The 27,330-nt window shown below is 44.0% G+C and overlaps 1 protein-coding gene across 14 annotated transcripts in view; it reads left to right on the top strand.

Annotated features, from left to right (window-relative positions):
• The window catches only part of LOC110497798 (transmembrane protein KIAA1109 homolog), a 128,876-nt gene extending 105,131 nt beyond the window's left edge, over positions 1 to 23,745 (top strand). For 13 of the 14 annotated variants that reach the window (XM_021574170.2, XM_036954759.1, XM_036954763.1 and 10 more), the window contains 14 exons: positions 23 to 226; positions 446 to 622; positions 10,078 to 10,218; positions 10,435 to 10,680; positions 14,043 to 14,196; positions 17,277 to 17,434; positions 17,665 to 17,854; positions 18,018 to 18,235; positions 18,385 to 18,636; positions 18,729 to 18,932; positions 19,038 to 19,232; positions 19,419 to 19,553; positions 22,124 to 22,283; positions 22,731 to 23,745. In XM_021574170.2, the coding sequence (XP_021429845.2) occupies positions 23 to 226; positions 446 to 622; positions 10,078 to 10,218; positions 10,435 to 10,680; positions 14,043 to 14,196; positions 17,277 to 17,434; positions 17,665 to 17,854; positions 18,018 to 18,235; positions 18,385 to 18,636; positions 18,729 to 18,932; positions 19,038 to 19,232; positions 19,419 to 19,553; positions 22,124 to 22,283; positions 22,731 to 22,965 (2,669 nt within the window). In that variant the 3' untranslated portion in view covers positions 22,966 to 23,745. The remainder of the gene's footprint in view (positions 1 to 22; positions 227 to 445; positions 623 to 10,077; positions 10,219 to 10,434; positions 10,681 to 14,042; positions 14,197 to 17,276; positions 17,435 to 17,664; positions 17,855 to 18,017; positions 18,236 to 18,384; positions 18,637 to 18,728; positions 18,933 to 19,037; positions 19,233 to 19,418; positions 19,554 to 22,123; positions 22,284 to 22,730) is intronic. The other variant, XM_036954757.1, reaches the window with a different exon arrangement.
• Positions 23,746 to 27,330: the final 3,585 nt, after the last annotated feature.

The following is a 27,330-nucleotide window of genomic DNA, read 5'->3' on the forward strand; positions in this document are numbered from 1 at the left end:
ACCTCTTTGATCTAACCTCCAGGTCCCTCCCCATCTCTCGGTAGCCCTCTGGGCCGGACCCGTCACAGCAGCAGCCAGTCAGACCTCACCTCCCCCCCCAGCAACTCCTCAGGGCTCAGCTTCACCGCCTGCATGTCAGACTTCTCTCTCTACGTGTTCCACCCCTACGGTGCAGGGAAACAGAAGTCTGCCGTCACAGGGCTGCCCCCAGGCCCAGGACCTCTAGGTATGGAAAAGTGTGGTGAAAGTTTATCATCCTGAAAATGTATTCATATATTCTAAAGCCTAGTTTTATTCCTGTGCATTATAATTGCAGTGTAGTCTACCAACCTCACTGTACAGCATGCCTCATAGTGATACAGGGTTGTTCAGACTTCCATCCGTCAGTGTGTTGCATTATAACAGCGCTATGAAGTCTCCTCTCATATCTGTTCTTTCCTTTAAGGTACAGTGGATGAGGAGCCGTCCTCTGTGACTGGGAGGAAGGATTCCCTCAGCATCAACCTGGAGTTTGTCAAGGTCAGCCTGTCCAGAATGAGACGCACCGGAGGACCCACCTTCATTGAGAGCTTTGTACCTGGCAAGGGAGGCAAGATGGACACCACCCTTATCAATATCTCAGGTGCCCCATCCGCTCTTGGAACAGGTTTAATGGTTGGAAACAGTCTAATCTGAAAGAAGTCTTTGGTCTTCCAAATGGGAATGTTATGTATAGTAACGTCCCAAATTATTGCCACACTTAAAAGAGATGAGCAAAAAATGACTGTATTAAATAAATAATAGGGGTGTAATTGTTTCTTCAATCTCACTGTTCGGTCTGTATTGTGGTTTTGGGTCCACGTTCGGTTTTGGTACTGCGGGAAAATGAAATGCCAATACTTACTGTAGTACATTTTTGTTTTGGCAAAAGACATGAAACTAACCCAAAATATATAAAACTGCTGTGTCTATTAATTGTCCAAACTCACTGCCACTTTCCCACTCTATATTGCGCAATAATTTTCACAAATGCCTTGCTCTACGTCATTCCCAAACATTCTATGAATGTGTGAAAATGTGCTAGCTTGTTTAAAATTTTTTTTTTAAAGATTTCATGTTGCTAAAATGCTGTCAGTTCCACTTTAGTTGAGAAGGTTTTTAGGAAAGCCTTTACATCTACCAAAAGACGGTTGTCATTGGCATCATCGCTAACAGCTACATAGTGGCAGACAAACACACACAGACAGGGGCATTTCCACGCTGTTGCCTTTTCAGAAAGTTGAAGGAAAATACAAATCACTTAAGCATTTTGTTCATGTCTTATTATCATCTTGGTCAAATGAATGAATGTTCTAATAAATTCAATACAGTTAGTTGATTTCCTACTAAGTTCAATAAAAAAAATGATTCTACTGGGAAGCCGAAATGTTCCCAAACTGGAGATTTAAACGATGATGGAGGATCCTCCAATTCTGGTTTATCAACCCCACCATTCGCCTTGGTAGAGAACTAGTTCCCGGCTGCGCCTCACAAAAGGATAGTTTGAAATGTGCAAATTAAGATTACTGTTTTGATTACAACGTGCGCATAGGATTCTAGTTGTTTTAATGGAATAGACTACAATGTTTTTTTTGCACAGATTTACTCGGCATACAATGCAGTATAGGCATAGACTATAGGCTTAGTGTTTTTAATTTTGGATATATACACATTCGGTACTGTTACACCTGTAATAAATAATACAAATACTAAGCCATATTGTATGCTTAATATTATTTTATACTAATATAATTGCTCAGATAAAGATATTTTGTTTATAAGTAAAAATCAAATAAAATGTCAAATAAAATTGTATTAGTCACATGTCCCGAATACAACAGGTGTAGTAGACCTTACAGTGAAATGCTTACTTACGAGCCACTAACCAACAATGCAGTTTTAAAAAATCCGGATAAGAATAAGAAATAAAAGTATCAAGTAATTAAAGAGCAGCAGTAGAATAACAATAGCAAGACTATATGTGGGGGGGGGGATACTGGTATAGAGTCAATGTGCAGGGGCACAGGTTAGTTGAGGTAATATGTATATGTAGGTAGAATTATTAAAGTGACTTTGCATAGATGATAACAGAGTATAGGGGGGGGGGCAATGCAAATAGTCTGGTAAGCCATTTGATAAGATGTTCAGTAGTCTTATGGCTTGGGGGTAGAAGCTGTTTAGAAGCCTCTTGTACTTAGACTTGGCGCTCCGGTACCGCTTGCCATGCGGTAGCAGAGAGAACAGTCTATGACTGGGGTGGCTGGGGTCTTTGACAATTTTTAGGGCCTTCCTCAGACACCGCCTGGTATAGAGGTCCTGGATGGCAGGAAGCTTGGCCCCAGTGATGTACTAGGCCATTCACACTACCTTCTGTAGTGCCTTGTGGTCAGAGGCAGAGCAGTTGCCATACCAGGTAGTGATGCAACCAGTCAGGATGCTCTCGATGGTGCAGCTGTCGAACCTTTTGAGGATCTGAGGACCCATGCCAAATCTTTTCAGTCTCCTAAGGGGGAATAGGTTTTGTCCTGCCCTCTTCACGACTCTTGGTGTGCTTGGACCATGTTAGTTTGTTGGTGATGTGGACACCAAAGAACTTGAAACTCTCAACCTGCTCCACTGCAGCCCCGTCGATGGGAATGGGGGCATGCTCGGTCCTCTTATTCCTGTTGTCCACAATCATCTCCTTTGTCTTGATCACGTTGAGGGAGAGGTTGTTGTCCTGGTACCACACGGCCAGGTCTCTGACCTCCTCCCTAATGGCTGTCTCGTCGTTGTCGGTGGTCAGTCCTACCACTGTTGTGTCGAATCAAATCACATTTTATTTGTCACATACACATGGTTAGCAGATGTTAATGTGAGTGTAGGGAAATGCTTGTGCTTCTAGTTCCGACCATGCAGTAATATCTAAGTAATCTAACCTAACAATTTCACAACAACTACCTTATACACACAAGCGTACAGTATGTACAGTGCATTGCGAAAGTATTCGGCCCCCTTGAACTTTGCGACCTTTTGCCACATTTCAGGCTTCAAACATAAAGATATAAAACTGTATTTTTTTGTGAAGAATCAACAACAAGTGGGACACAATCATGAAGTGGAACGACATTTATTGGATATTTCAAACTTTTTTAACAAATCAAAAACTGAAAAATTGGGCGTGCAAAATTATTCAGCCCCCTTAAGTTAATACTTTGTAGCGCCACCTTTTGCTGCGATTACAGCTGTAAGTCGCTTGGGGTATGTCTCTATCAGTTTTGCACATCGAGAGACTGAAATTTTTTCCCATTCCTCCTTGCAAAACAGCTCGAGCTCAGTGAGGTTGGATGGAGAGCATTTGTGAACAGCAGTTTTCAGTTCTTTCCACAGATTCTCGATTGGATTCAGGTCTGGACTTTGACTTGGCCATTCTAACACCTGGATATGTTTATTTTTGAACCATTCCATTGTAGATTTTGCTTTATGTTTTGGATCATTGTCTTGTTGGAAGACAAATCTCCGTCCCAGTCTCAGGTCTTTTGCAGACTCCATCAGGTTTTCTTCCAGAATGGTCCTGTATTTGGCTCCATACATCTTCCTATCAATTTTAACCATCTTCCCTGTCCCTGCTGAAGAAAAGCAGGCCCAAACCATGATGCTGCCACCACCATGTTTGACAGTGGGGATGGTGTGTTCAGCTGTGTTGCTTTTACGCCAAACATAACGTTTTGCATTGTTGCCAAAAAGTTCAATTTTGGTTTCATCTGACCAGAGCACCTTCTTCCACATGTTTGGTGTGTCTCCCAGGTGGCTTGTGGCAAACTTTAAACGACACTTTTTATGGATATCATTAAGAAATGGCTTTCTTCTTGCCACTCTTCCATAAAGGCCAGATTTGTGCAATATACGACTGATTGTTGTCCTATGGACAGAGTCTCCCACCTCAGCTGTAGATCTCTGCAGTTCATCCAGAGTGATCATGGGCCTCTTGGCTGCATCTCTGATCAGTCTTCTCCTTGTATGAGCTGAAAGTTTAGAGGGACGGCCAGGTCTTGGTAGATTTGCAGTGGTCTGATACTCCTTCCATTTCAATATTATCGCTTGCACAGTGCTCCTTGGGATGTTTAAAGCTTGGGAAATCTTTTTGTATCCAAATCCGGCTTTAAACTTCTTCACAACAGTATCTCGGACCTGCCTGGTGTGTTCCTTGTTCTTCATGATGCTCTCTGCGCTTTTAACGGACCTCTGAGACTATCACAGTGCAGGTGCATTTATACGGAGACTTGATTACACACAGGTGGATTGTATTTATCATCATTAGTCATTTAGGTCAACATTGGATCATTCAGAGATCCTCACTGAACTTCTGGAGAGAGTTTGCTGCACTGAAAGTAAAGGGGCTGAATAATTTTGCACACCCAATTTTTCAGTTTTTGATTTGTTAAAAAAGTTTGAAATATCCAATAAATGTCGTTCCACTTCATGATTGTGTCCCACTTGTTGTTGATTCTTCACAAAAAAAATACAGTTTTATATCTTTATGTTTGAAGCCTGAAATGTGGCAAAAGGTTGCAAAGTTCAAGGGGGCCGAATACTTTCGCAATGCACTGTACATATGAGATGAGTAATGTAGGGTATGTAAACATAATATAAAGTGGCATTGTTTAAAGTGGCTAGTGATACATTTATTACATCAATTTTTCCATTATTAAAGTGGCTGGAGTTGAGTCAGTATGTTGACAGCAGCCACTCAATGTTAGTGATGGCTGTTTAACAGTCTGATGGCCTTGAGATAGAAGCTGTTTTTCAGTTTCTTGGTCCCCGCTTTGATGCACCTGTACTGACCTCACCATCTGGATGATAGCGGGGTGAACAGGCAGTGGCTCGGGTGGTTGTTGTCCTTGATGATTTTTTTTACCTTCCTGTGACATTGGGTGGTGTAGGTGTCCTGGAGGGCAGATAGTTTGCACCCGGTGATACGTTGTGCAGACCTCACCACCCTCTGGAGAGCCTTATGGTTATGGGCGGAGCAGCTGCCGTACCAGGGGTTGATACAGCCCGACAGGATGCTCTCGATTGTGCATCTGTGAAAGTTTGTGTGTTTTTGGTGACAAGCTGAATTTCTTCAGCCTCCTGAGATTGCTGCGCCTTCTTCACCACGCTGTCTGTGTGGGTGGACTATTTCAATTTGTCTGTGATTTGTACGCCGAGGAACTTAAAACTTTCCACCCTCTCCACTACTGTCCCATCAATGTGGATAGGGGGCTGCTCCCTCTGCTGTTTCCTGAAGTCCACGATCATCTCCTTTGTTTTGTTGACATTGAGTGTGAGGTTATTGTCCTGACACCACACTCCGAGGGCCCTCACCTCCTCCCTGTAGACCGTCAAGTCGTTGTTGATAATCAAGCCTGCCATGGTAGTGTCTTCTGCAAACTTGATGATTGAGTTGGAGGCGTGCATGGCCAGGGAGTACAGGAGAGGGCTGAGAACGCACCCTTGTGGGGACCCAGTGTTGAGGATCAGCGGGCTGGAGATGTTGTTACCTACCCTCACCACCTGGGGGTGGCTCGTCAGGAAGTCCAAGACCCAGTTGCACAGGGCGGGGTCGAGACCCAGGGTCTCGAGCATAATCACGAGTTTGGAGGGTACTATGGTGTTACATGCTGAGCTGTAATTGATGAACAGCATTCTTACATAAGTATTCCTCTTGTCCAGATGGGTTAGGGCAGTGTGCAGTATGATGGCGATTGCGTCGTCTGTGGACCTATTGGGGCGGTAAGCAAATTGGAGTGGGTCTAGGGTGTCAGGTAGGGTGGAGGTGATATGGTCCTTGACTAGTCTCTCAAAGCACTTGATGATGACGGAAGTGAGTGCTACAGGGCGGTAGTCATTTAGCTCAGTTACCTTAGCTTTCTTGGGAACAGGAACAATGGTGGCCCTCTTGAAGCATGTGGGAACAGCAGCCTGGGATAAGGATTGATTGAATATGTCCGTAAACACACCAGCCAGCTGGTCTGCGCATGCTCTGAGAACGCGGCCGGAGATGCCGTCTGGGCCTGCAGCCTTTCGAGGGTTAACATGTTTAAATGTTTTACTCACGGTGGCTGCAGTGAAGGAAAGCACACACGTTTTGGTTGCGGGCCGTGTCAGTGGCACTGTATTGTCCTCAAAGCGATTAAAGAAGTTGTTTAGTCTGTCTGGGAGCAAGACATCGTGGTCCGCGACGTGGCTGGTTTTTCTTTTGTAGTCCGTGATTGACTGTAGACCCTGCCCACATACCTCTCGTGTCTGAGCCGTTGAATTGCGACTCCACTTTGTCTCTATACTGACGCTTAGCTTGTTTGATTGCCTTACGGAGGGAATAGCTACACTGTTTGTATTCGGTCATGTTTCCGGCCAACTTGCCCTGATTAAAAGCAGTGGTTCGCGCTTTCAGTTTTGCGCGAATGCTGAGATCAATCCACGGTTTCTAGTTGGGGAATGTTTTAATAGTCGCTGTGGGTTCAACATCACTGATGCACTTGCTAATAAACTCGCTCACCGAATCAGCATATTCATCAATGTTGTTGTTCGACGTTATGCGGAACATATCCCAGTCCACGTGATCGAAGCAATCTTGAACCGTCGAATCCGATTGGTCAGACCAGCGTTGAACAGACCTGAGCGCGGGTGCTTCCTGTTTTAGTCTCTGTCTATAGGCTGGGAGCAATTTTCCACCATAATTTGCAAAGAAATTCATTAAAAATCCTACAATGTGATTTTCTGGATTTTCTTTTCTCATTTTGTCTGTCATAGTTGAAGTGTACCTATGATGAAAATTACAGGCCTCTCTCATCTGACTAAGTGGCTGACTAAATACTTTTTTGCCCCACTGTATATCTTGCTAAGCCCTCTGACGTACCATCAAACAGGCAAAGCGCCAATACAGGACTAATATTTAATCATGCTACACCGTCTCTGACACTCGTCGGATGTGGCAGGACCTGCAAACTATTACAGACTACAAAGGGAAGCACAGCCGTGAGCTGCCCAGTGACACGAGCCTACCAGACGAGCTACATCACTTCTATGCTCGCTTCGAGGCAAGCAACACTGAGGCATGTATGTATGTATGAGAGAACTGTGTGATCACGCTCTCAGTAGCCAACGTGAGTAAGACCTTTAAACAGGTCAACATTCACAAGGCCGCTGACCAACTGGCAGGTGTCTTCACTGACATTTTCAACATGTCCCTGATTGAGTCTGCAATACCAACATGCTTCAAGCAGACCACCATAGTCCCTGTGCCCAAGAACACTAAGGTAACCTGCCTAAATGACTACAGACCCATAGCACTCAGGTCCATAGCCATGAAGTTCTTTGAAAGGCTGGTCATGGCTCACATTACCACCATTATCCCAGAAACCCTAGACCCACTCCAATTTGCATACCACTCAAACAGACTCCACACTGCCCTTTCCCACTTGGACAAAAGGAACACCTACGTGAGAATGCTATTCATTGACTACAGCTCAGCGTTCAACACCATAGTGTCCTCAAAGCTCATCAGTAAGCTAAGGACCCTGGGACCAAACACCTCCCTCTGTAACTGGATCCTGCACTTCCTGACAGGCAGCCCCCAGGTGGTGTTGGTAGGTAGCAACACATCTGCCAAGCTGATCCTCAACGCTGGAGCCCATCAGGGGTGCGTGCTCAGTCCCCTCCTGTACTCCCTGTTCACCCATGACTGCATGGCCAGGCATGACTCCAACACCATCATTAAGTTTGCAGACGACACAACAGTGGTAGGCCATCACTGCCTTGTACGGCAACTGCTCGGCCTCCAACCACAAGGCACTACAGAGGATAATCACTGGGGCTAAGCTGCCTGCCACCGAGGACCTCGACACTAGGCGGTATCAGAGGAAGGCCCTAAAAATGGTCAAATACCCCAGCCACCACTTGCCATGCTACCGCATGGTTCCTGGAGCGCCAAGTCTAGGAACAAAAGGCTTCTCAACAGCTTTTACACCCACGCCATAAGACTCCTGAACAGGTGATCAAATGGCTACCCAGACTATTTGCATTGTGTCCCGCCACCCCCCACCCGCCAACCCCCTCTTTTACGCTGCTGCTACTCTCTGTTTATCATCTATGTATAGTCACTTTAACTATACCTACATGTGCATATTACCTCAATTAGCCCGACTAACCGGTGCCCCCGTACATTGACTCTGTACCGGTACCACCTGTATATAGCCTTGCTACTGCTATTTTCACTGTCATTTTACTGCTTGTTTTTTTTATTTCTTTACTTATCTAATGTTTAGCTAATACCTATTTTTTTACTTAAAAATTGCAGTGTTGGTCAGGGCTTGGAAGTAAGCATTTCACTGTTGTATTCGGCTCACGTGACAAATAAACTTTAATTTGAATTATGGATGGTAACCGTGAACGAACCAAAAAGATATTGTCTTTATACATACATTTTTAGGAGAAGGGGGATTCAACTTTATATATATACAGTGCATTCGGAAAGTATTCAGACCTCTTCCTTTTTTTCCACATAATCTTACGTTACAGCCTTAATCTAAAATGTATTAAATAAAACATTTTCCTCATCAATCTTCACACAATAACCCATAATGACAAAGCGAAAACTGTTTTTTGCATTTAAAAAAATAACTGAAATACCTTATAATACCTAATAAAGTATTCAGACCCTTTGCTATGATATTCGAAATTGAGCTCATGTGCATCCTGTTTCCATTGATCATCCTTGAGATGTTTCTACAACTTAATTGAGACTTAAGAGTGCACCTGTGGCAAATTCAATTGACTGTGTGTCAGAGCAAAGACCAAGCCATGAGGTCGAAGCAGGATTGTGTCGAGGTACAGATCTGAGGAAGGGTACCAAAAAATGCCTGCAGTATTGAAGGTCCCCAAGAACACCTGAGGCCTCCATCATTCTTAAATGGAAGAAGTTTGGAACCATCAAGACTCTTCCTAAAGCTGGCCGCTCGGCCAAACTGAGCAATCGGGGGAGAAAGGCCTTGGTCAGAGAGGTGACCAAGAACCCGATGGTCACTCTGACAGAGCTCCATGAGTAACTCTGTGGAGATGGGAAAACCTTCCACAAAGGGAAAGGGGGATACCTAGTCAGTTGTACAACTGAATGCCTTCAACTGAAATGTGTCTTCTGCATTTAACCCAACCCCTCTGAATCAGAGAGGTGTGGGGGGCTGTCTTAGAAGGACAACCATCTCTGCAGCACTCCATCGATCAGGCCTGTATGGTAGAGTGGGAAGACAGAAGCCACTCCTCAGTAAAAGGCACATGACAGCCTGCTTGGAGTTAGCCAAAAGGCACCTAAAAGACTCTCGGAACATGAGAAACCAGATTCTCTGGTCTGATGAAACCAAGATTGAACTCTTTTGCCTGAATACCAAGCGTCACGTCTGGAGGAAACCTGGCACCACCCCTACGGTGAAGCGTGGTGGTGGCAGCATCATGCTGTGGGGATGTTTTTCAACAGCAGGGATTGAGAGACTAGTCAGGATCAAGGGAAAGATGAACGGCGCAAAGTACAGAGAGATCCTTAATGAAAACCTCCAGAGCGCTCAGGACCTCAGACTGGGGCGTAGGTTACCTTCCAACAGGACAACGACCCTAAGCACACAGCCAAGATAAAGCAGGAGTGGCTTCGGGACTAGTCTCAATGTCCTTGAGTGGCCCAGCCAGAGCCCGAACTTGAACCCGATCGAACATCTGTAAAGAGACCTGAAAATAGCTGTGCAGCAACGCTCCACATCCAACCTGACAGAGCTTGAAAGGATCTGCAGAGAAGAGTGGGTGAAACTCCTCAAATATATGTGCGCCAAGCTAGTAGCGTCATACCCAAGAAGACTTGAGGCTGTAATCGCTGCCAAAGCAATTCCATAATCGTCACAGCCCTACATCCAACATAGTTTAGTATTTGTAATATTTTGAATGTGACTGTATATCTTGTCACTAAAGCTGATCCATTTTGATCAATTAATTCCCCTCCACAAAAACTTAGATTCCTGGCCAACTTTGAGTGTTTTTTCTCTCTCTTTTCAGCTGTGTGTGACATTGGCTCGGCCTCCTTTAAGTATGATATGCGGAGGCTAAGTGAGATCCTGGCCTTCCCCAGAGCCTGGTACCGGCGCAGCATCGCCAGACGCCTCTTCCTGGGAGACCAGACCATCAACATGCCAACAGGTTGGGATGTTGGGAAATACACACCTCCTTAATAGGCCTTTGCACACTTGTGGCTCCATTTTCCTCATGCAATAATTGATCAACATTTTTACTCTGTTCCCTTTCAATCTCCAACTCTGCTAATGTCGGTGACCTTTAAAACAGTATGCATTTTTCCCAAATCTGTGTTTACATTAGAAAATATGCCCTTTACCTCAACCTGCTTCTCTCCTCCAGCCTCGGGTCCTACCACCCCGGACTCTGTAGAGAACATGACCCAGCACCTGTCACCAGAATCCAGCCGTAAAGCCTACTGGAGGACCTGGGATGGTAGCACTGGGCAGTACATGCCTCAGTCCCCCAACGTGTTCTCTGACCACTCCACTGGGAGTAACATGTCCCCCGGGGGCCTGTCCTCCCACCTCAAGTCCCCAGCCCCTGGACGCACCAGGAGCGTCTCTGATTCCTCCGCCCCCAGAAGAGGTACCAGCTCAAAAATGAGTGCTCAACAGCACCGAGGAACGACACGATCGGATTAAAGCGGTGTTATAGCTGTTTTTTTTAGCTTAGTGTAGAGATTATTTTCACAACGTAGGCTTAAAATGCAGTAGGAATAATGAATGAATACTATATCCCTCATTTATACTTGAGCTAGTGTGTACTCTTTGACACTTTTAGATTAGGATTAACTCTCTCTAATTTAGACATACAGTGGGGAGAGCAAGTATTTGATACACTGCCGATTTTGCAGGTTTTCTTACTTACCAAGCATGTAGAGGTCTGTAATTTTTATCATAGGTACACTTCAACTGTGAGAGACGGAATCTAAAACAAAAATCCAGAAAATCACATTGTATGATTTTGAAGTAATTAATTAGCATTTTATTGCATGACAAACAGTGAGGTCAAAAAAGTATTTAGTCAGCCACCAATTGTGCAAGTTCTCCCACTTAAAAAGATGAGATACGCCTGTAATTTTCATCATAGATACACTTCAGCTATGACAGACAAAATTAGAAAGAAAATCACATTGTAGATTTTTAATGAATTTATTTGCAAATTATGGTGGAAAATAAGTATTTGGTCAATAACAAAAGTTTATCTCAATACTTTGTTATATACCCTTTGTTGGCAATGACAGAGGTCAAACATTTTCTGTAAGTCTTCACAAGGTTTTCACACACTGTTGCTGGTATTTTGGCTCATTCCTCCATGCAGATCTCCTCTAGAGCAGTGATGTTTTGGGGCTGTTGCTGGGCAACACGGACTTTCAACACCCTCCAAAGATTTTCTATGGGGTTGAGATCTGGAGACTGGCTAGGCCACTCCAGGACCTTGAAATGCTTCTTACGAAGCCACTCCTTCGTTGCCCAGGCAGTGTGTTTGGGATCATTGTCATGCTGAAAGACCCAGCCACGTTTCATCTTCAATGCCCTTGCTGATGGAAGGAGGTTTTCACTCAAAATCTCACGATACATGGCCCCATTCAATCTTTCCTTTACATGGATCAGTCGTCCTGGTCCCTTTGCAGAAATACAGCCCCAAAGCATGATGTTTCCACCCCCATGCTTCACAGTAGGTATGGTGTTCTTTGGATGCAACTCAGCATTCGTCCTCCAAACACGACGAGTTGAGTTTTTACCAAAAAGTTATATTTTGGTATCATCTGACCATATGACATTCTCACAATATTCTTCTGGATCATCCAAATGCTCTCTAGCAAACTTCAGACGGGCCTGGACATGTACTGGCTTAAGCAGGGGGACACGTCTGGCACTACAAGATTTGAGTCCCTGGCTGCGTAGTGTTTTACTGATGGTAGACTTTGTTACTTTGGTCCCAGCTCTCTGCAGTCCATTCACTAGGTCCCCCCGTGTGGTTCTGGGATTTTTGCTTGTATGTCTTCCATTTCCTAATAATTGCTCCCAGAGTTGATTTATTCAAACCAAGCTGCTTACCTATTGCAGATTCAGTCTTCCGAGCCTTGTGCAGGTCTACCATTTTGTTTCTGGTGTCCTTTGACAGCTCTTTGGTCTTGGCCATAGTGGAGTTTGGAGTGTGACTGTTTGAGGTTGTGGACAGGTGTCTTTTATACTGATAACAAGTTCAAACAGTTGCCATTAATACAGGTAACGAGTGGAGCACAGAGGAGCCTCTTAAAGAAGAAGTTACAGGTCTGTGAGAGCCAGAAATCTTGCTTGTAGGTGACCAAATATTTATTTTCCACCATAATTTGCAAATAATTTCATTAAATCCTACAATGTGATTTTCTGGATTTTTTTTCTCATTTTGTCTGTCATAGTTGAAGTGTACCTATGATGAAAATTACAGGCCTCTCTCATCTTTTTAAGTGGGAGAACTTGCACAATTGGTGGCTGACTAAATACTTTTTTGCCCCACTGTAAGTATTTGATCACCTACCAACCAGTAGGATTTCCGGCACCTGTTAGTTTTTCTTTAAGAGGTCCTCCTGTTCTCCACTCATTACCTGTATTAACTGCACCTGTTTGACCTCGTTACCTGTATAAAAAACACCTGTCCACACACTCAATCAAACAGACTCCAACCTCTTCACAATGGCCAAGACCAGAGAGCTATGTAAGGACATCAGGGATAAAATTGTAGACCTGCACAAGGCTGGGATGGGCTACAGGACAATAGACAAGCAGCTTGGTGAGAAGGCAACAACTGTTGGCGCAATTATTAGAAAATGGAAGAAGTTCAAGATGACGGTCAATCACCCTCGGTCTGGGGCTCCATGCAAGATCTCACCTCGTGGGGCATCAATGATCATGAGGAAGGTGAGGGATCAGCCCAGAACTACACGGCAGGACCTGGTCAATGACCTGAAGAGAGCTGGGACCACAGTCTCAAAGAAAAGCATTAGTAACACACTATGCCGTCATGGATTAAAATCCTGCAGCGCACGCAAGGTCCCCCTGCTCAAGTCAGCTTATGTCCAGGCCCGTCTGAAGTTTGCCAATGACCATCTGGATGACTCAGAGGAGAAATGGGAGACGGTCATGTGGTCTGATGAGACAAAAATAGAGCTTTTTGGTCTAAACTCCACTCGCCGTGTTTGTAGGAAGAAGAAGGCTGAGTACAACCCCAAGAACACCATCCCAACAGGGAAGCATGGAGGAGGAAACATCATTCTTTGGGGATGCTTTTCTGCAAAGGGGACAGGACGACTGCACCGTTTTGAGGGGAGGATGGATGGGGGCATGTATCGCGAGATCTTGGCCAACAACCTCCTTCACCTCAGTAAGAGCATTGAAAATGGGTCGTGGCTGGGTCTTCCAGCAAGACCCAGCCACAGCCAGGGCAACTAAGGAGTGGCTCCGTAAGAAGCATCTCAAGGTCCTGGAGTGGCCTAGCCAGTCTCCAGACCTGAACCCAATAGAAAACCTTTGGAGGGAGCTGAAAGTCCGTATTTCCCAGTGACAGCCCCGAAACCTGAAGGATCTGGAGAAGGTCTGTATGGAGGAGTGGGCAAAAATCCCTGCTGCAGTGTGTGCAAACCTGGTCAAGAACTACAGGAAACTTATGATCTCTGTAATTGCATGCAAAGGTTTCTGTACCAAATATTAAGTTATGCTTTTCTGATGTATCAAATACTTATGTCATGCAAATTAATTACTTCAAAATCATACAATGCGATTTTCTGGATTTTTGTTTTGGATTCCGTCTCTCACAGTTGAAGTGTACCTATGATAAAAATTACAGACCACTACATACTTTGTAAGTAGGAAAACCTGCAAAATTGGCAGTGTATCAAATACTTGTTCTCCCCACTGTAGCTTTGGGGAGAATGCCGTTACATCATACATTTCCCTTCCATATAGATTCTGTGACCAAGACGTCCACGCCGTCGTTCAATAAAAACGGCAAGGCAGCCGGCCCCCAAGGGACTCCATGGGAGACACTAGTGGTGTTCGCCATCAACCTGAAGCAGCTCAACGTCCAGATGAACATGAGCAATGTCATGGGCAACAACACGTAGGTCTCCCTTTTTCCCCTCTCACGCAACACACTCTACTCTACTCCAGGGCTCTCCAACCCTATTCCTGGAGAGCTACCATCCTGTAGGTTTAAGCTCCAACCCCAGTTGTGATTAACCTGATTCAGCTTATTTACAAACTAATTATAAAAATCAGGTGCGTTAGATTAGGGTTGGAGTAAAAACCAGCAGGACAGTAGCTCTCCAGGAACAGGGTTCGAGAGCCTTGTTCCACACGCTAGGGGCCAGTTTCAGTACACAGATCGTCTATTCCATCTAATTCATATCAGCACATTACCTAATGTTTATATCTGCAGGGGTTAAAGTTCTCTGTCACTGCAATGAATTTCCGTGATATGGGTTCTGGAGAGGCAATACAAATATCCGGGGAGATATATTCCCGATGTTCAGATGAGGGGAATTATATAGTCTATAATGCGCCCCACAGCAGCGCTCAACTCAGACACCGGTGTGTAGCCTACTGTAGCTGCTGGCAAATGAAAGCAGTTTTGGCATGTGTTTTAAAAAAACTGGGGATCCCAGTTTTACATTGCAATTATTTCTCTACTCCTTCAATTTCGTTATTTGCTATTGTTTTACAAATGCATTTTTACAACCGGAATTTCAAGCATGGTTTAGGCGCAGCTGCACAACAGAGCTCTTAAAGGGGGGAAATGTCGTCTTAAAAGGGCAACGACATACTTTCTAATAGAGACAAACAAAAAATTATCATTATTTCAATATTCATATTTATAATAAAATAATAATACTTTTTTAAAAATACAAACAGGATGTTGTGTCCAATGGGGTAAATGCAGATAGGCTGAAGCATGGGGTTTGTCTATGTAAATTGAATATAGGCACTATGCTTCATAAGTTGGGCTGCAGGTGATGATGCTTATTGCTAATAGCACATCTAATAATATAGGCCATGCATAAGCTATATGCATGGTCCAATATGCTAAAATAATCTCAGTCCTTTTAAATAGGACCCCGGGTAGGACCCTGGAACCCCTAAGCAAAGGGACTGGAATTTGTCACGCTCGTAGTTTATACATGTACAAAATTATCATATTTCCCTTAACCTCTTGGATGTAAAGTCCTCTGTTTAGGGGACTTGCGTAGTTCTGCTAGTGTTATGTGGGATGTGAAATCTCAAACCACTTGAAACTGGGATGTCCCTCCTACCATTTAATTCGCTCTTCTGACTGTCCAAGCACATGCCTGCAAGCCTTACGTCCTAGCGTAGCAGGGGCAAGTGGTTTCATCACTGTAGCACATTCAGCGCTTGATTTGTAGCCATTAATCTAAAATAATTCATAGATTTTAAACAAAAAAAACACTTTCTGTTTGTCATAGACAGACAATATTAATATGAGATGAAAGGCAAGTTCCTAAGGAGTTCAGGGAGATGTTCACAGTGATGTGGGCAGACGTTTTGATCGAGAGACCTTTCGAAAATATGCACATTTTCTCTAACACTAAACATACAAATATGTATTTTACAGTTAGTTATAAGGTGAAATATTATAGTTAGTCGTTTTATAATTTGATTATACTACATTTAGAAAGCATATAAGTAATTTCAAGCCTTATTCGTACAGTTTTGTTGAATAGGAAATACATCATATAAAATATTTCATATTTTTATTGTATTTGTACTGTGTACTTGAGCTTGTGCCCTCATGATAAATAACTAAATTTTTGATTTACATTTAGTTACATTTAACTGGTTTAAGGTATGATGGCCATGACATGAAAGAGGAGGGGTCTTTGACCATTTTTAGGGCCTTCCTCTGACACCGCCTGGTGTAGAGGTCCTGGATGCCAGGCAGCTTAGCCCCAGTGATGTACTGGGTCATATGCACTACCCTCTGTAGTGCCTTGCGGTCGGAGGCCGAGCAATTGCCGTACCAGGCAGTGATGCAACCATGCTCTCGATGGTGCAGCTGTAGAACATTTTGAGGATCTCAGGACCCATTCCAAATTTGTTTTGTTTCCTGGGGGGGAATAGGCTTTGTCGTACCCTCTTCACGACTGCCTTGGTGTGTTTGGACCATTCTAGTTTGTTGTTGATGTGGACACCAAGGAACTTGAAGCTGTCAACCTGCTCCACTACAGCCCCATCGATGAGAATGGGGGCGTGCTCGGTCCTCCTTTTCCTGTAGTCCACAATCATCTCCTTAGTCTTGGTTACGTTGAGGGAAAGGTTGTTATTCTGGCACCACCGGCCAGGTCTCTGACCTCCTCCCTATAGGCTGTCTCGTCATCGGTGATCAGACCTACCACTGTTGTGTTGTCTTCAAACTTAATGATGGTGTTGGAGTCGTGCCTGGCCATGGAGACGTGGGTGAACAGGGAATACAGGAGGGGACTGAGCACACACCCCTGAGGGGCTCCAGTGTTGAGGATCAGCATGGCAGATGTGTTGCTACCTACCCTCACCACCTGGGAGCGGCCTGTCAGGAAGTCCAGGATCCAGTTGCAGAGGGAGGTGTTTAGTCCCAGGGACCTTAGCTTAGTGATGAGCTTTGAGGGTACTATGGTGTTTAACGCTGAGCTGTAGTCAATGAATAGCATTCTCACGTAGGTGTTCCTTTTGTCCAGGTGGGAAAAGGGCAGTCTGGAGTGCAATAGAGATTGCATCATCTGTGGATCTGTTTGGGGTGCAAATTGGAATGGGTCTAGGGTTTCTGGGATAATGGTGTTGATGTGAGCCGTTACCAGCCTTTACCAGCCTCTCTCGGCTACGGAGAGTGTGATCACACAGTCGTCCGGAACAGCTGATGCTCTCATGCATGCCTCAGTGTTGCTAGCCTCGAAGCAAGCATAGATGTGTTTTAGCTCGTCTGGTAGGCTCGTGTCACTGGGCAGCTCGCTGCTGTGCTTCCCTTTGTAGTCTGTAATAGTTTGCAAGCCCTGCCACATAAGACGAGCGTATCTGTATCTGACAAGCTATATAAAAACTGAACAATTCTACATATAACCCTTAACAAAACAATGCCTCCTAGAAAGCAGATGTTACTTATTCATGAGGAGGTGGGTGGAACTGTTTCCCCTTGCTCTTGTTTACCTCTAGTTGGACCACCAGTGGGCTGAAGAGTCAGGGTCGTCTGTCAGTGGGTAGTAACCGAGACCGAGAGATCAGCATGTCCGTGGGCCTGGGTCGTTCCAAACTGGACTCTAAAGGCGGCGTGGTGGGGGGCAACATAGATGTCAACACCCTGGAGATGGTCTGTAAGTACAGGGATGAGAAATAATGTATTAAGCCACTGGCATGTACTGTTCACTTTTTGTGCAATTCCAAATACATTGTGATGGATGTCAAAGATTGTACTCTAGCCTCGGGTCTTGGCGTTTAAATGATGAACAAATTCAGCTCCAACTTAAACATCCCTGTCAAACTAGTAGAATTTGACAGGGAGATCTCTCTGCCGCACCTAACAAAACATATTTGTTTGTTGAAGCACACATCTCGGAGCACCCCAACCAGCAGCCCAGCCATAAGATCCAGATCACCATGGGCTCCACGGAGGCCCGTGTGGACTACATGGGCTCCAGCATCCTCATGGGCATCTTCAGCAACGCAGACCTGCAACTCCAGGACGAGTGGAAGGTCAATCTGTGCACTGTTGAGACCAGCCTATCAGAGAAAAGGTAAATAAGCTAGCCTACTAGAGAAAATGTATAACCAAAACCCTTGTGGCTACATTCTTGTCTGTTCTCATTTTCTGACCATTTCTCACTCACTCCCTCCTTTTTTCTATCCCATCGCTCTCCCTTTCTGCCTCTCTTGCTACTTATCCTTTCCCATCTCCAGTGAGATCTTTGTCCACGGTGACTTGCAGTGGGATATCTTCCAAGTGATCATCTCGCGCTCCACTACCCCCGACCTCATTAAGATCGGGATGAAGCTGCAGGAGTTTTTTACCCAGCAATTTGACACCAGCAAACGAGCGTTGTCCACATGGGGTCCAGTTCCCTACCTGCCCCCGAAGGCGCCGGTCATCAACATCGAGAAAGAAGCTGCAGAGCTATGTAAGAATCCGTTATCACTGGTTTCCTGGGTTTCTTTTGGTTTCGATCGAAATGCTCTTTCCCCTGCTCCTCCCCTTTCCTCTCTCTTTCGTCCCTCTCCTTCTATCGTCATTGCTCCTTCTCACTCTCGTCATTGCTCTCTCTCCCAGACATGGATGCAGCCCACCATCGTCACTGGCCTGGGGTTCTGAAGGTGATCGCTGGATGCCACATCTCCCTCTTCCAGATGCCTCTCCCAGAGGACGCCGTGCAACTGGGTGGCTCCATGAGTCTCCATGGCAACCACATGACCCTGGCCTGCTTCCATGGGCCCAACTTCCGCTCCAAGTCCTGGGCCCTATTCCACCTGGAGGAGCCCAACATAGCCTTTTGGACCGAGGCTCAGAAGATATTGGAGGATGGTAATGCTTTCAAGAGACAGAGAGGGGGGGGGTGTGGGCTAAAGCAAGTCCCCAAAATACCTCTAACCTCAACCTATTTTTTATCCAATCAGGCTCCACTGATGACTCCACTTATATCGTGCAGACATTGGATTTTCATCTGGGTCACAACACCATGGTAACCAAACCCTGCGGAGCACTAGAGAGCCCCATGGCCACCATCACCAAAATCACCCGTCGCCGGCACGAAAACCCCCCTCACGGTGTAGCCACAGTCAAAGAATGGTTCAATTATGTGACTGCCATGAGGAATGAGGGTAAAGGCTACTAAATTCTACCAATGTTATATACACGGTCTACTGTTTCCCTTGACCCAATGTACTCAAGACGCCTGCCTCATTCTAATGTATCCTGTTCCCCAGAGCTATACCTTTTGCGTAACGTGGACGCCAACAACACAGAGAGTGGGGCTGCCTCCAAGAGTTCTAGCCTGCTAAGCAACTTCCGAGGCTCATCCAGCTATAACCATGAGACAGAGACCATCTTTGCCCTACCCAGGATGCAGCTGGACTTCAAGTCCATCCATGTTCAGGATCCAGACGAACCCTCCTTGACTGGTAGGCTCAGTTGGTATTCGGTCCACCAGTATGAACAGACCACAATTAGCAATGGTATATATTTAGGGGCAACGTTGTTGTTGAAGTCCACTTGTATTGTCCTCCAAGAATATTTTTGTCATTTTCAGTTTGTTCCCATTAATATATCTTTGTTGGAATGACTCTGTTGTTTCCCCTCTGTTTCAGACTCCAACAGTAAGCCCAAGGTGGAGTGCAGCGTGGTGACTGAGTTCACAGACCACATATGTGTCACCATGGACGCCGAGCTCATCATGTTTCTGCACGACCTGGTCTCTGCCTATTTGAAGGAAAAAGAGAAGGGTGAGAGCCCCTGAAATGTCAACAGCAGCAGCACACTATACAGTGGGGCAAAAAAGTATTTAGTCAGCCACCAATTGTGCAAGTTCTCCCACTTAAAAAGATGAGGCCTGTCATTTTCATCATAGGTACACTTCAACTATGACAGACAAAATGAGGGGGAAAAATCCAGAAAATCACATTGTAGGATTTTTAATGAATTTATTTGTAAATTATGGTGGAAAATAAGTATTTGGTCACCTACAAACAAGCAAGATTTCTGGCTCTCACAGACCTGTAACTTCTTCTTTAAGAGGCTCCTCTGTCCTCCACTCGTTACCTGTATTAATGGCACCTGTTTGAACTTGTTATCAGTATAAAAGACACCTGTCCACAACCTCAAACAGACACACTCCAAACTCCACTATGGCCAAGACCAAAGAGCTGTCAAAGGACACCAGAAACAAAATGGTAGACCTGCACAAGGCTGGGAAGACTGAATCTGCAATAGGTAAGCAGCTTGGTTTGAAGAAATCAACTGTGGGAGCAATTATTAGGAAATGGAAGACATACAAGACCACTGATAATCTCCCTCGATCTGGGGCTCCACGCAAGATCTCACCCCGTGGGGTCAAAATTATCACAAGAACGGTGAGCAAAAATCCCAGAACCACACGGGGGGACCTAGTGAATGACCTGCAGAGAGCTGGGACCAAAGTAACAAAGCCTACCGTCAGTAACACACTACGCCGCCAGGGACTCAAATCCTGCAGTGCCAGACGTGTCCCCCTGCTTAAGCCAGTACATGTCCTGGCCCATCTGAAGTTTGCTAGAGAGCATTTAGATGATCAAGAAGAAGATTGGGAGAATGTCATATGGTCAGATGAAACCAAAATATAACTTTTTGGTAAAAACTCAACTCGTCGTGTTTGGAGGACAAAGAATGCTGAGTTGCATCCAAAGAACACCATACCTACTGTGAAGCATGAGGGTGGAAACATCATGCTTTGGGGCTGTTTTTCTGCAAAGGGACCAGGACAAATCTCATGTATCGTGAGATTTTGAGTGAAAACCTCCTTCCATCAGCAAGGGCATTGAAGATGAAACATGACTGGGTCTTTCAGCATGACAATGATCCCAAACACACCTCCCGGGCAATGAAGGAGTGGCTTTGTAAGAAGCACTTCAAGGTCCTGGAGTGGCCTTTCCAGTCTCCAGAGCTCAGCCCCATAGAAAATCTTTGGAGGGAGTTGAAAGTCCGTGTTGCCCAGCTACAGCCCCAAAACATCACTGCTCTAGAGGACATCTGCATGGAGGAATGGGCCAAAATACCAGCAACAGTGTGTGAAAACCTTGTGAAGAGTTACAGAAAATGTTTGACCTCTGTCATTGCCAACAAAGGGTATATAACAAAGTATTGAGATAAACTTTTGTTATTGACCAAATACTTATTTTCCACCATAATTTGCAAATAAATTCATAAAAAATCCTACAATGTGATTTTCTGGATTTTTTTTCTCATTTTGTCTGTCATAGTTGAAGTGTACCTATGATGAAAGTTACAGGCCTCTCTCATCTTTTTAAGTGGGAGAACTTGCACAATTGGTGGCTGACTAAATAATTTTTTGCCCCACTGTATGTAGCAAACCAGAACGATTAACTGTACTTTACATGATAACTTTATATATACTGAACACAAATATAAATGCAACAATTTAAAAGATTTTACAGTTCATATAAGGAATCAGTCAAACATGCCTAATTGGTGACATGTCTGGTGAGTATGTAGGCCATGGAAGAACTGGGACATATTCACAATTCCAGGAATTGTGTACAGATCTTTGTGACACGGGGCCAAGCATTATGATACTGAAACATGAGGTGATGGAGGTGGATGAATGGCATGACAATGGGCCTCAGGATCTCGTCACGGTATCTCTGTGCATTCAAATTGCCATATATAAAATGCAATTGTGTCTGTAGCTTATACCTGCCCATAACCCCACCGCCACCATGGGGTACTCTGTTCACAACGTTGACGTCAGCAAACCGCTTGTCCACACAACGCCATGCACGTGGTCTGCGGTTGTGTTGCCGGTTGGACGTACTGACAAATTCTCTAAAACAACGGTAGAGAAATTAACATTAAATTATCTGGCAACAGCACTGGTGGACATTCCCGCTGTCAGCATGACAATTGAACACCTCAAAACTTAAGACATCTGTGGCAATGTGTTGTGTGACAAAACTGCACATTTGAGTGTCTTTATTGTCCCAATCAGCTTCTTGAAATGCCACACCTGTCATTCTCACTAACAGAAAACTAATTTTGTGCACAAAATTTGAGAGAAAAGCTTTTTGTGCATATGGAACATTTCTGTTTTTTTTTTATTGCAGCTCATGAAACATGATAACTTTCACTGATAACTTTATATAGAAAAAAAGAGCAATGTAGGTACAACTAAAATATAACTGAAGCTGAATTATAGGTGCTCTTTGTTTTAGGAACTAGTAGTCATAGAAGAACATGGAGAACCAAGGCACTCTATAGTTTCACACAAACTCTCTCTCCCCCCCTCTTCCCTGGTCTGCAGCCCTTTTCAACCCCCGGATCTTTGCCACTCGGCCTGGCCAGAAGAGCCCGACAGCCCTGCATGATGAGAACTCCACAGACAAGGAGGAAGGCATCAACTACACCACGGTGGACTGGAGAGAATTCATGTGCAACACCTGGCACCTGGAGCCCACACTCCGGTAAACCAGACCCAAGCCCTCAGACCAATAATATATGCCACTGTGCAGACACTTTTTGTTAACTCGAAATGACACAACGACAAGGTTCCAGTTTAACAAAGTTTACTATACTGTATGAACACACTACAAGGTAGCCATTCCACTCAAGGCTAGGTCCATCAACATCAAGACTTCCCGTGCAGGCACACTCTTGCCTGAGTGATAGCCCTGTAATAACAGAAATATAGGGATACTTAAAACATGAACTTAACACTTTTATCCAAACTAGCAATACAGTACATTTGTAGTATGTGTAATCGATCCCTGTGTTTTGTGACTCCTTAACCCCTCACCTGAGCATTTCAACTACTCCATAAGCCCACTTTTAGGCCTATACCCTAAACGTAAACCCTTTTGTCCATACATCTGTGGGTTTCTTGACTCAGTCTTAATTATCAATTTATGTAGGCTCATCTCCTGGACAGGACGGAAGATCGATCCTGTCGGCGTGGACTACATTCTGCAGAAGCTAGGCTTCCACCACGCAAGGACTACAATTCCCAAATGGCTCCAGAGGGGGGTGATGGACCCCCTGGACAAGGTCCTCTCTGTCCTCATCAAGAAACTTGGCACGGCCCTGCAGGACGAGAAGGAGAAGAAGGAGAAGAAGGAGAAGATGGGACGAGACAAAGACGAGCACTAACTCATACAGCCATATGTTCTAACACAACACTTTAAAAGCTGGAGGTCAGACAGTAAATCCTCAATGAACAAAACACTGGATAACTGGAAACACTGGATATTTCCTTGACTACTGTGCATTTGTCATAGGTGCATTTACCGCTAAGCCGTGTGCATTTAAACATAGATGTTTACAGTGGTGCATGCCACTATGGGTTTTGACTGAAAGTTTTGCACTGTTTTTATGTATATTTTGAACAAAGTAGTAAGTGAAGTCTTATTTGGCTGCTTGAAATGATAACCGTGAAAAACCCCAACATGGATTATATGCTATACATGCTTTATATGGTGTTATCAGAACAAATTGAAGACATCGTTTATTATCCTTCTTTGGAGGTTCATTAACTTTTTCTGTGGGGGGCACTTCTAAATCATTGCCTGTGCTTTGTTTACAATGGAACAAACGCATGGTAAGGTTGGAAAGAGCAATATCATCAGTTTTTCTAAATTCATCCCAATGACAACGTTTTTTGAAGATGGTTCCTATTAACAAAAAAGCATTGGATCGTTCAGATCCACTTAGGTCAATCTAAAACGTGATAAGATGTATTGTAACAATAAACAATGGTTAATTTAATGGGTGTCTGAAATGTATAGTCTATAACCCATGTGTGCTGGGTGTGTCAAGCCTGTTTTTTTTAAATATGTGCAATAGACCAGTGTATATAAAATAACTGTGAATTTCTTAAATGTGTTGATTTCTTAACATAATAAAATCATTGCCATCCTATTTTACATCTGACTTCATTGTCTTACATAGCCTACTGTTATTTCTCAGATTTCCTAGATTTGAGGCAAGTGACAGAAGTTGTGTTGCTCTCTAAATATGCTTTACCTTGGTTTCTGAGCTAATTCCACATGAAGTATTTCAACTTTTGAAAGATATTCCAGTGGCTTTGATCCAGATCTTTGTATCAGCCTGCCTAATTTCACCTCCTCACATCCCCTCATTGTGAGGCAAGTTCCCATTTGTTTAATGCTGTATTTTTTTTCATTTTTGATTGTGCGTTGGTGAGGAAGGAAAAGACTGGCAGAATTAAGCGATGGAAAAGGTGGACTTGCTTTGTGATGTTGACTGATATTGCTGCACCATTTTACCTGGGCCTCCGATAACTGTGTGCGTGCGCAAGAGAAAAAGTTATACAACACTCAAGACCTCTTGTGGGTTCTGTTCAGACTATCCTGCAGATTTTTTGCTACAGTTATGCAAAGTTTTCAAGATACGTAACTTTCAAAATACAGAAATTAGCCCCGAATGATTCCTGTATTTTGAAAGTTACGTATCTTGAAAAATTGATTGCTGACAAGTAAAACATTTTGGGACTATGTCAATAATGTACTAATGAAACAAATACCAATAGATCGTTTTTGGGTGGGGTTTTCCTTTAAGTAGGGAAATTGTTTAAATGAGGACAGCTAGTTAAATTAAACAACGACAAAGGGACTCTAAACCTAAGTCTTTTGATTGAAAGTCGGACTCCATTAGGCTACGTGGTGTGTTCTAACTAACAACAGTAGATAAATGGTCCACAAAGGTACTCAAACCATCACTCTTCAGGTCGTGAATCATATGCCTTATCCATTAGGCCACGCAGTCTCTGATAAGATACATGGTTTATGTATGAAAAGTGTCTAAATGAAGAAAACTAGTAATATTTATCAACTTCGAAGAAACACTATCACTCAATCTTCTGATGCATAATCAGATGCCTTATCGATAAGGCACACAAACTGAATAACAAACCTAAATACCAATATCCTACCTTTTCCCTGCAACAAGAGACATGTCAGGTTCCCGATTTCCCTACATAAGACATGTCTCTTGTTGCTTTCATACTAAAACTCTGTGTATTGTTTTTGCTGTAAGCTTCTCTACAAAAGGCTACAAAATAATAAAGGAAGGTGTGAATGACGGGTCAAATATCAACGCCATTCTGAAACACCATGAGGGTAGTCCTGAACACACAGACAATATGATTAAGTGGAGAGAACTTGATCTGCGCCTAAATCGGGGACAGACTCTTGACCAGATACAAATGACAATTTTGGAGGCTGAAAGAAAAAGATGGCGGGACATCCTTACACATTTAATAAGTATCACCCAGTCTCTGGCTGAAAGAAACCTAGTATTCAGGTTCTTTCTCCTGCTATACTCGTTTTACTGTAGATATAGGTACTTTTGTATCTGTTTCCTCCAGCATCTTCACAGGTCCTTTGCTGTTGTTCTGGGATTGATTTGCACTTTTCGCACCAAAGTACGTTCATCTCTAGGTGACCTGAGCGTTATGACCGCTGCTTGGTCCCTTGGTGTATATACTTGCATACTATTGTTTGTACAGATGAACGTGGTACATTCAGGCGTTCGGAAATTGCTCCCAAGGATAAACCAGACTTGTGGAGGTCTACAATTTTTTTTCTGAGGTATTGGCTGATTTCTTTTGATTTCCCCATGATGTCAAGCAAAGAGGTACTGATTTTGAAGGTAGGCCTTGAAATAAATCCACAGGTACACCTCCAATTGACTCAAATGATGTCAATTAGCCTATCAGAAGCGTCTAAAACCATGACATAATTTTCTGGAATTTTCCAAGCTGTTTAAAAGCACAGTCAATTTAGTGTATGTCAACTTCTGAACCACTGGAATTGTGATACAGTGGATTATAGGTAAAATAATCTGTAGTAAACAATTGTTGGAAAATTAGATGTAGATGTCCTAACCGACTTGCCAAAACTATAGTTTGTTAACAAGAAATTTGTGGAGTGGTTGAAAAACTAGTTTTAATGACTCTAAACATTAGATATTCAACTGTAGATATTCCATAAAAAATCTGCCGTTTTCAGCAACAGAAGTAATTTACAACATTAACAATGTCTACACTGTATTTCTGATCAATTTGATGTTATTTTAATGGACAAAAATGTGCTTTTCTTTCAAAAACAAGACATTTCTAAGTGACCCCAAACATTTGAACGGTACTATACATATATATTTGTTTTTGATACTTCAAGGGGTCTTAAAATTCAAAATCAAATAGCTAAATTATCCTTTGTATGACCTTAAAACAATTACATATAGTTTAGTAGATTGCCAAGCAACAGAAGAGGGAGGAGCTCCGGAGGCGGAGGGGCCACAGGGGTCAGTTAGACTGGACACACCCCAGGACCACAGACTGGACAGACAGGTACACACCATAAACACACATAGCAGAGCACGAATAGTCACATCAAATAAAATCACATACAATCCCGCTTCTAATGACCAGTCATTATGTTAATCCCAAGTGAGTACATCTTCCTCTCTCCCTCAGTCCAATTTGATATAGCGTTTTGTTGGCATTATGAAATATGCAAATATTGCATAAGAGTCCACAGATCCACATTAGGAAAAACATGGAGAAATTGATTTTAGAATAAATTACAACCAATTACCTCTCCTATTCTCTCCATCTCTCTCTCTCTTACTCTCTCCTTCACAGACACCAAATTACCACACTCCCCTTCAGCCACACTGGGATGGTAGTCATGGCAACATTGATGCTAATCTCCAGTGGACACGGAAAGAGAGAGGCAGAAAGTGAGGAGGCTGGTTTGTGCTTCATCCCTCCCTCATCCCTCTAATTTATAAATACTTATATTTGCTCCTCCTCTACCCCTTACACTCTCTCCCAACTCCCACTCATATCTACCTCCTCTCTCTCCCTCATTCTCTCCATCTCTCCATCTCTTCTCCCCTCCCCTTACTCTGGCAGAGCTCACACACACACACACACACATATGTTATGGGTGATTAGGCTGGCTGAGCTGTTGGCCAGAAGCCTTCTGAGGGAGAGAAGAGTGAGGGGTTGGAGAGAGTGTGTGTGTATAGATGTGTAGATGTTGTATCTAGATTTACCACTAGGAGGCAGAATGTGTTGAGTTTAGCAGCGCAGAGGGCTCAAGCAGCGAGGAGGAGCAGACGGCTCATAGGCTGCTGTGGTGTGTGTGTGTGAGTTGATCAGTGGAATGAAGCGCACGGACAGACAGTCAGAGAAGCAGGCGGTGGAAGGCTGAATTGTTACCACAGCTCCACATGGATGAGGATAAATTAATTAGATTATCACACAATTACTTCTCAACACACACACACCCACACCCACACACACAGGTCTGTTGGCTGGAAGATGCTGCATTAACTCATAACAAGCCACTGTCTCCCTAGATGACCGTGGTGAGTTAGCCATGCAGGAGATGCAGAGGGCGAGAAAGAGAGGGGGATGAAGAGAGGCTAGAGGAGAAGAGGAACAGGAACGGATTCCACAGCTGCCGCTGGTCGCAAGGAGCACCTGGT

Source organism: Oncorhynchus mykiss, chromosome 19, assembly GCF_013265735.2.
Source record: "Oncorhynchus mykiss isolate Arlee chromosome 19, USDA_OmykA_1.1, whole genome shotgun sequence".
In the NCBI taxonomy this organism is placed as follows: domain Eukaryota; kingdom Metazoa; phylum Chordata; class Actinopteri; order Salmoniformes; family Salmonidae; genus Oncorhynchus; species Oncorhynchus mykiss.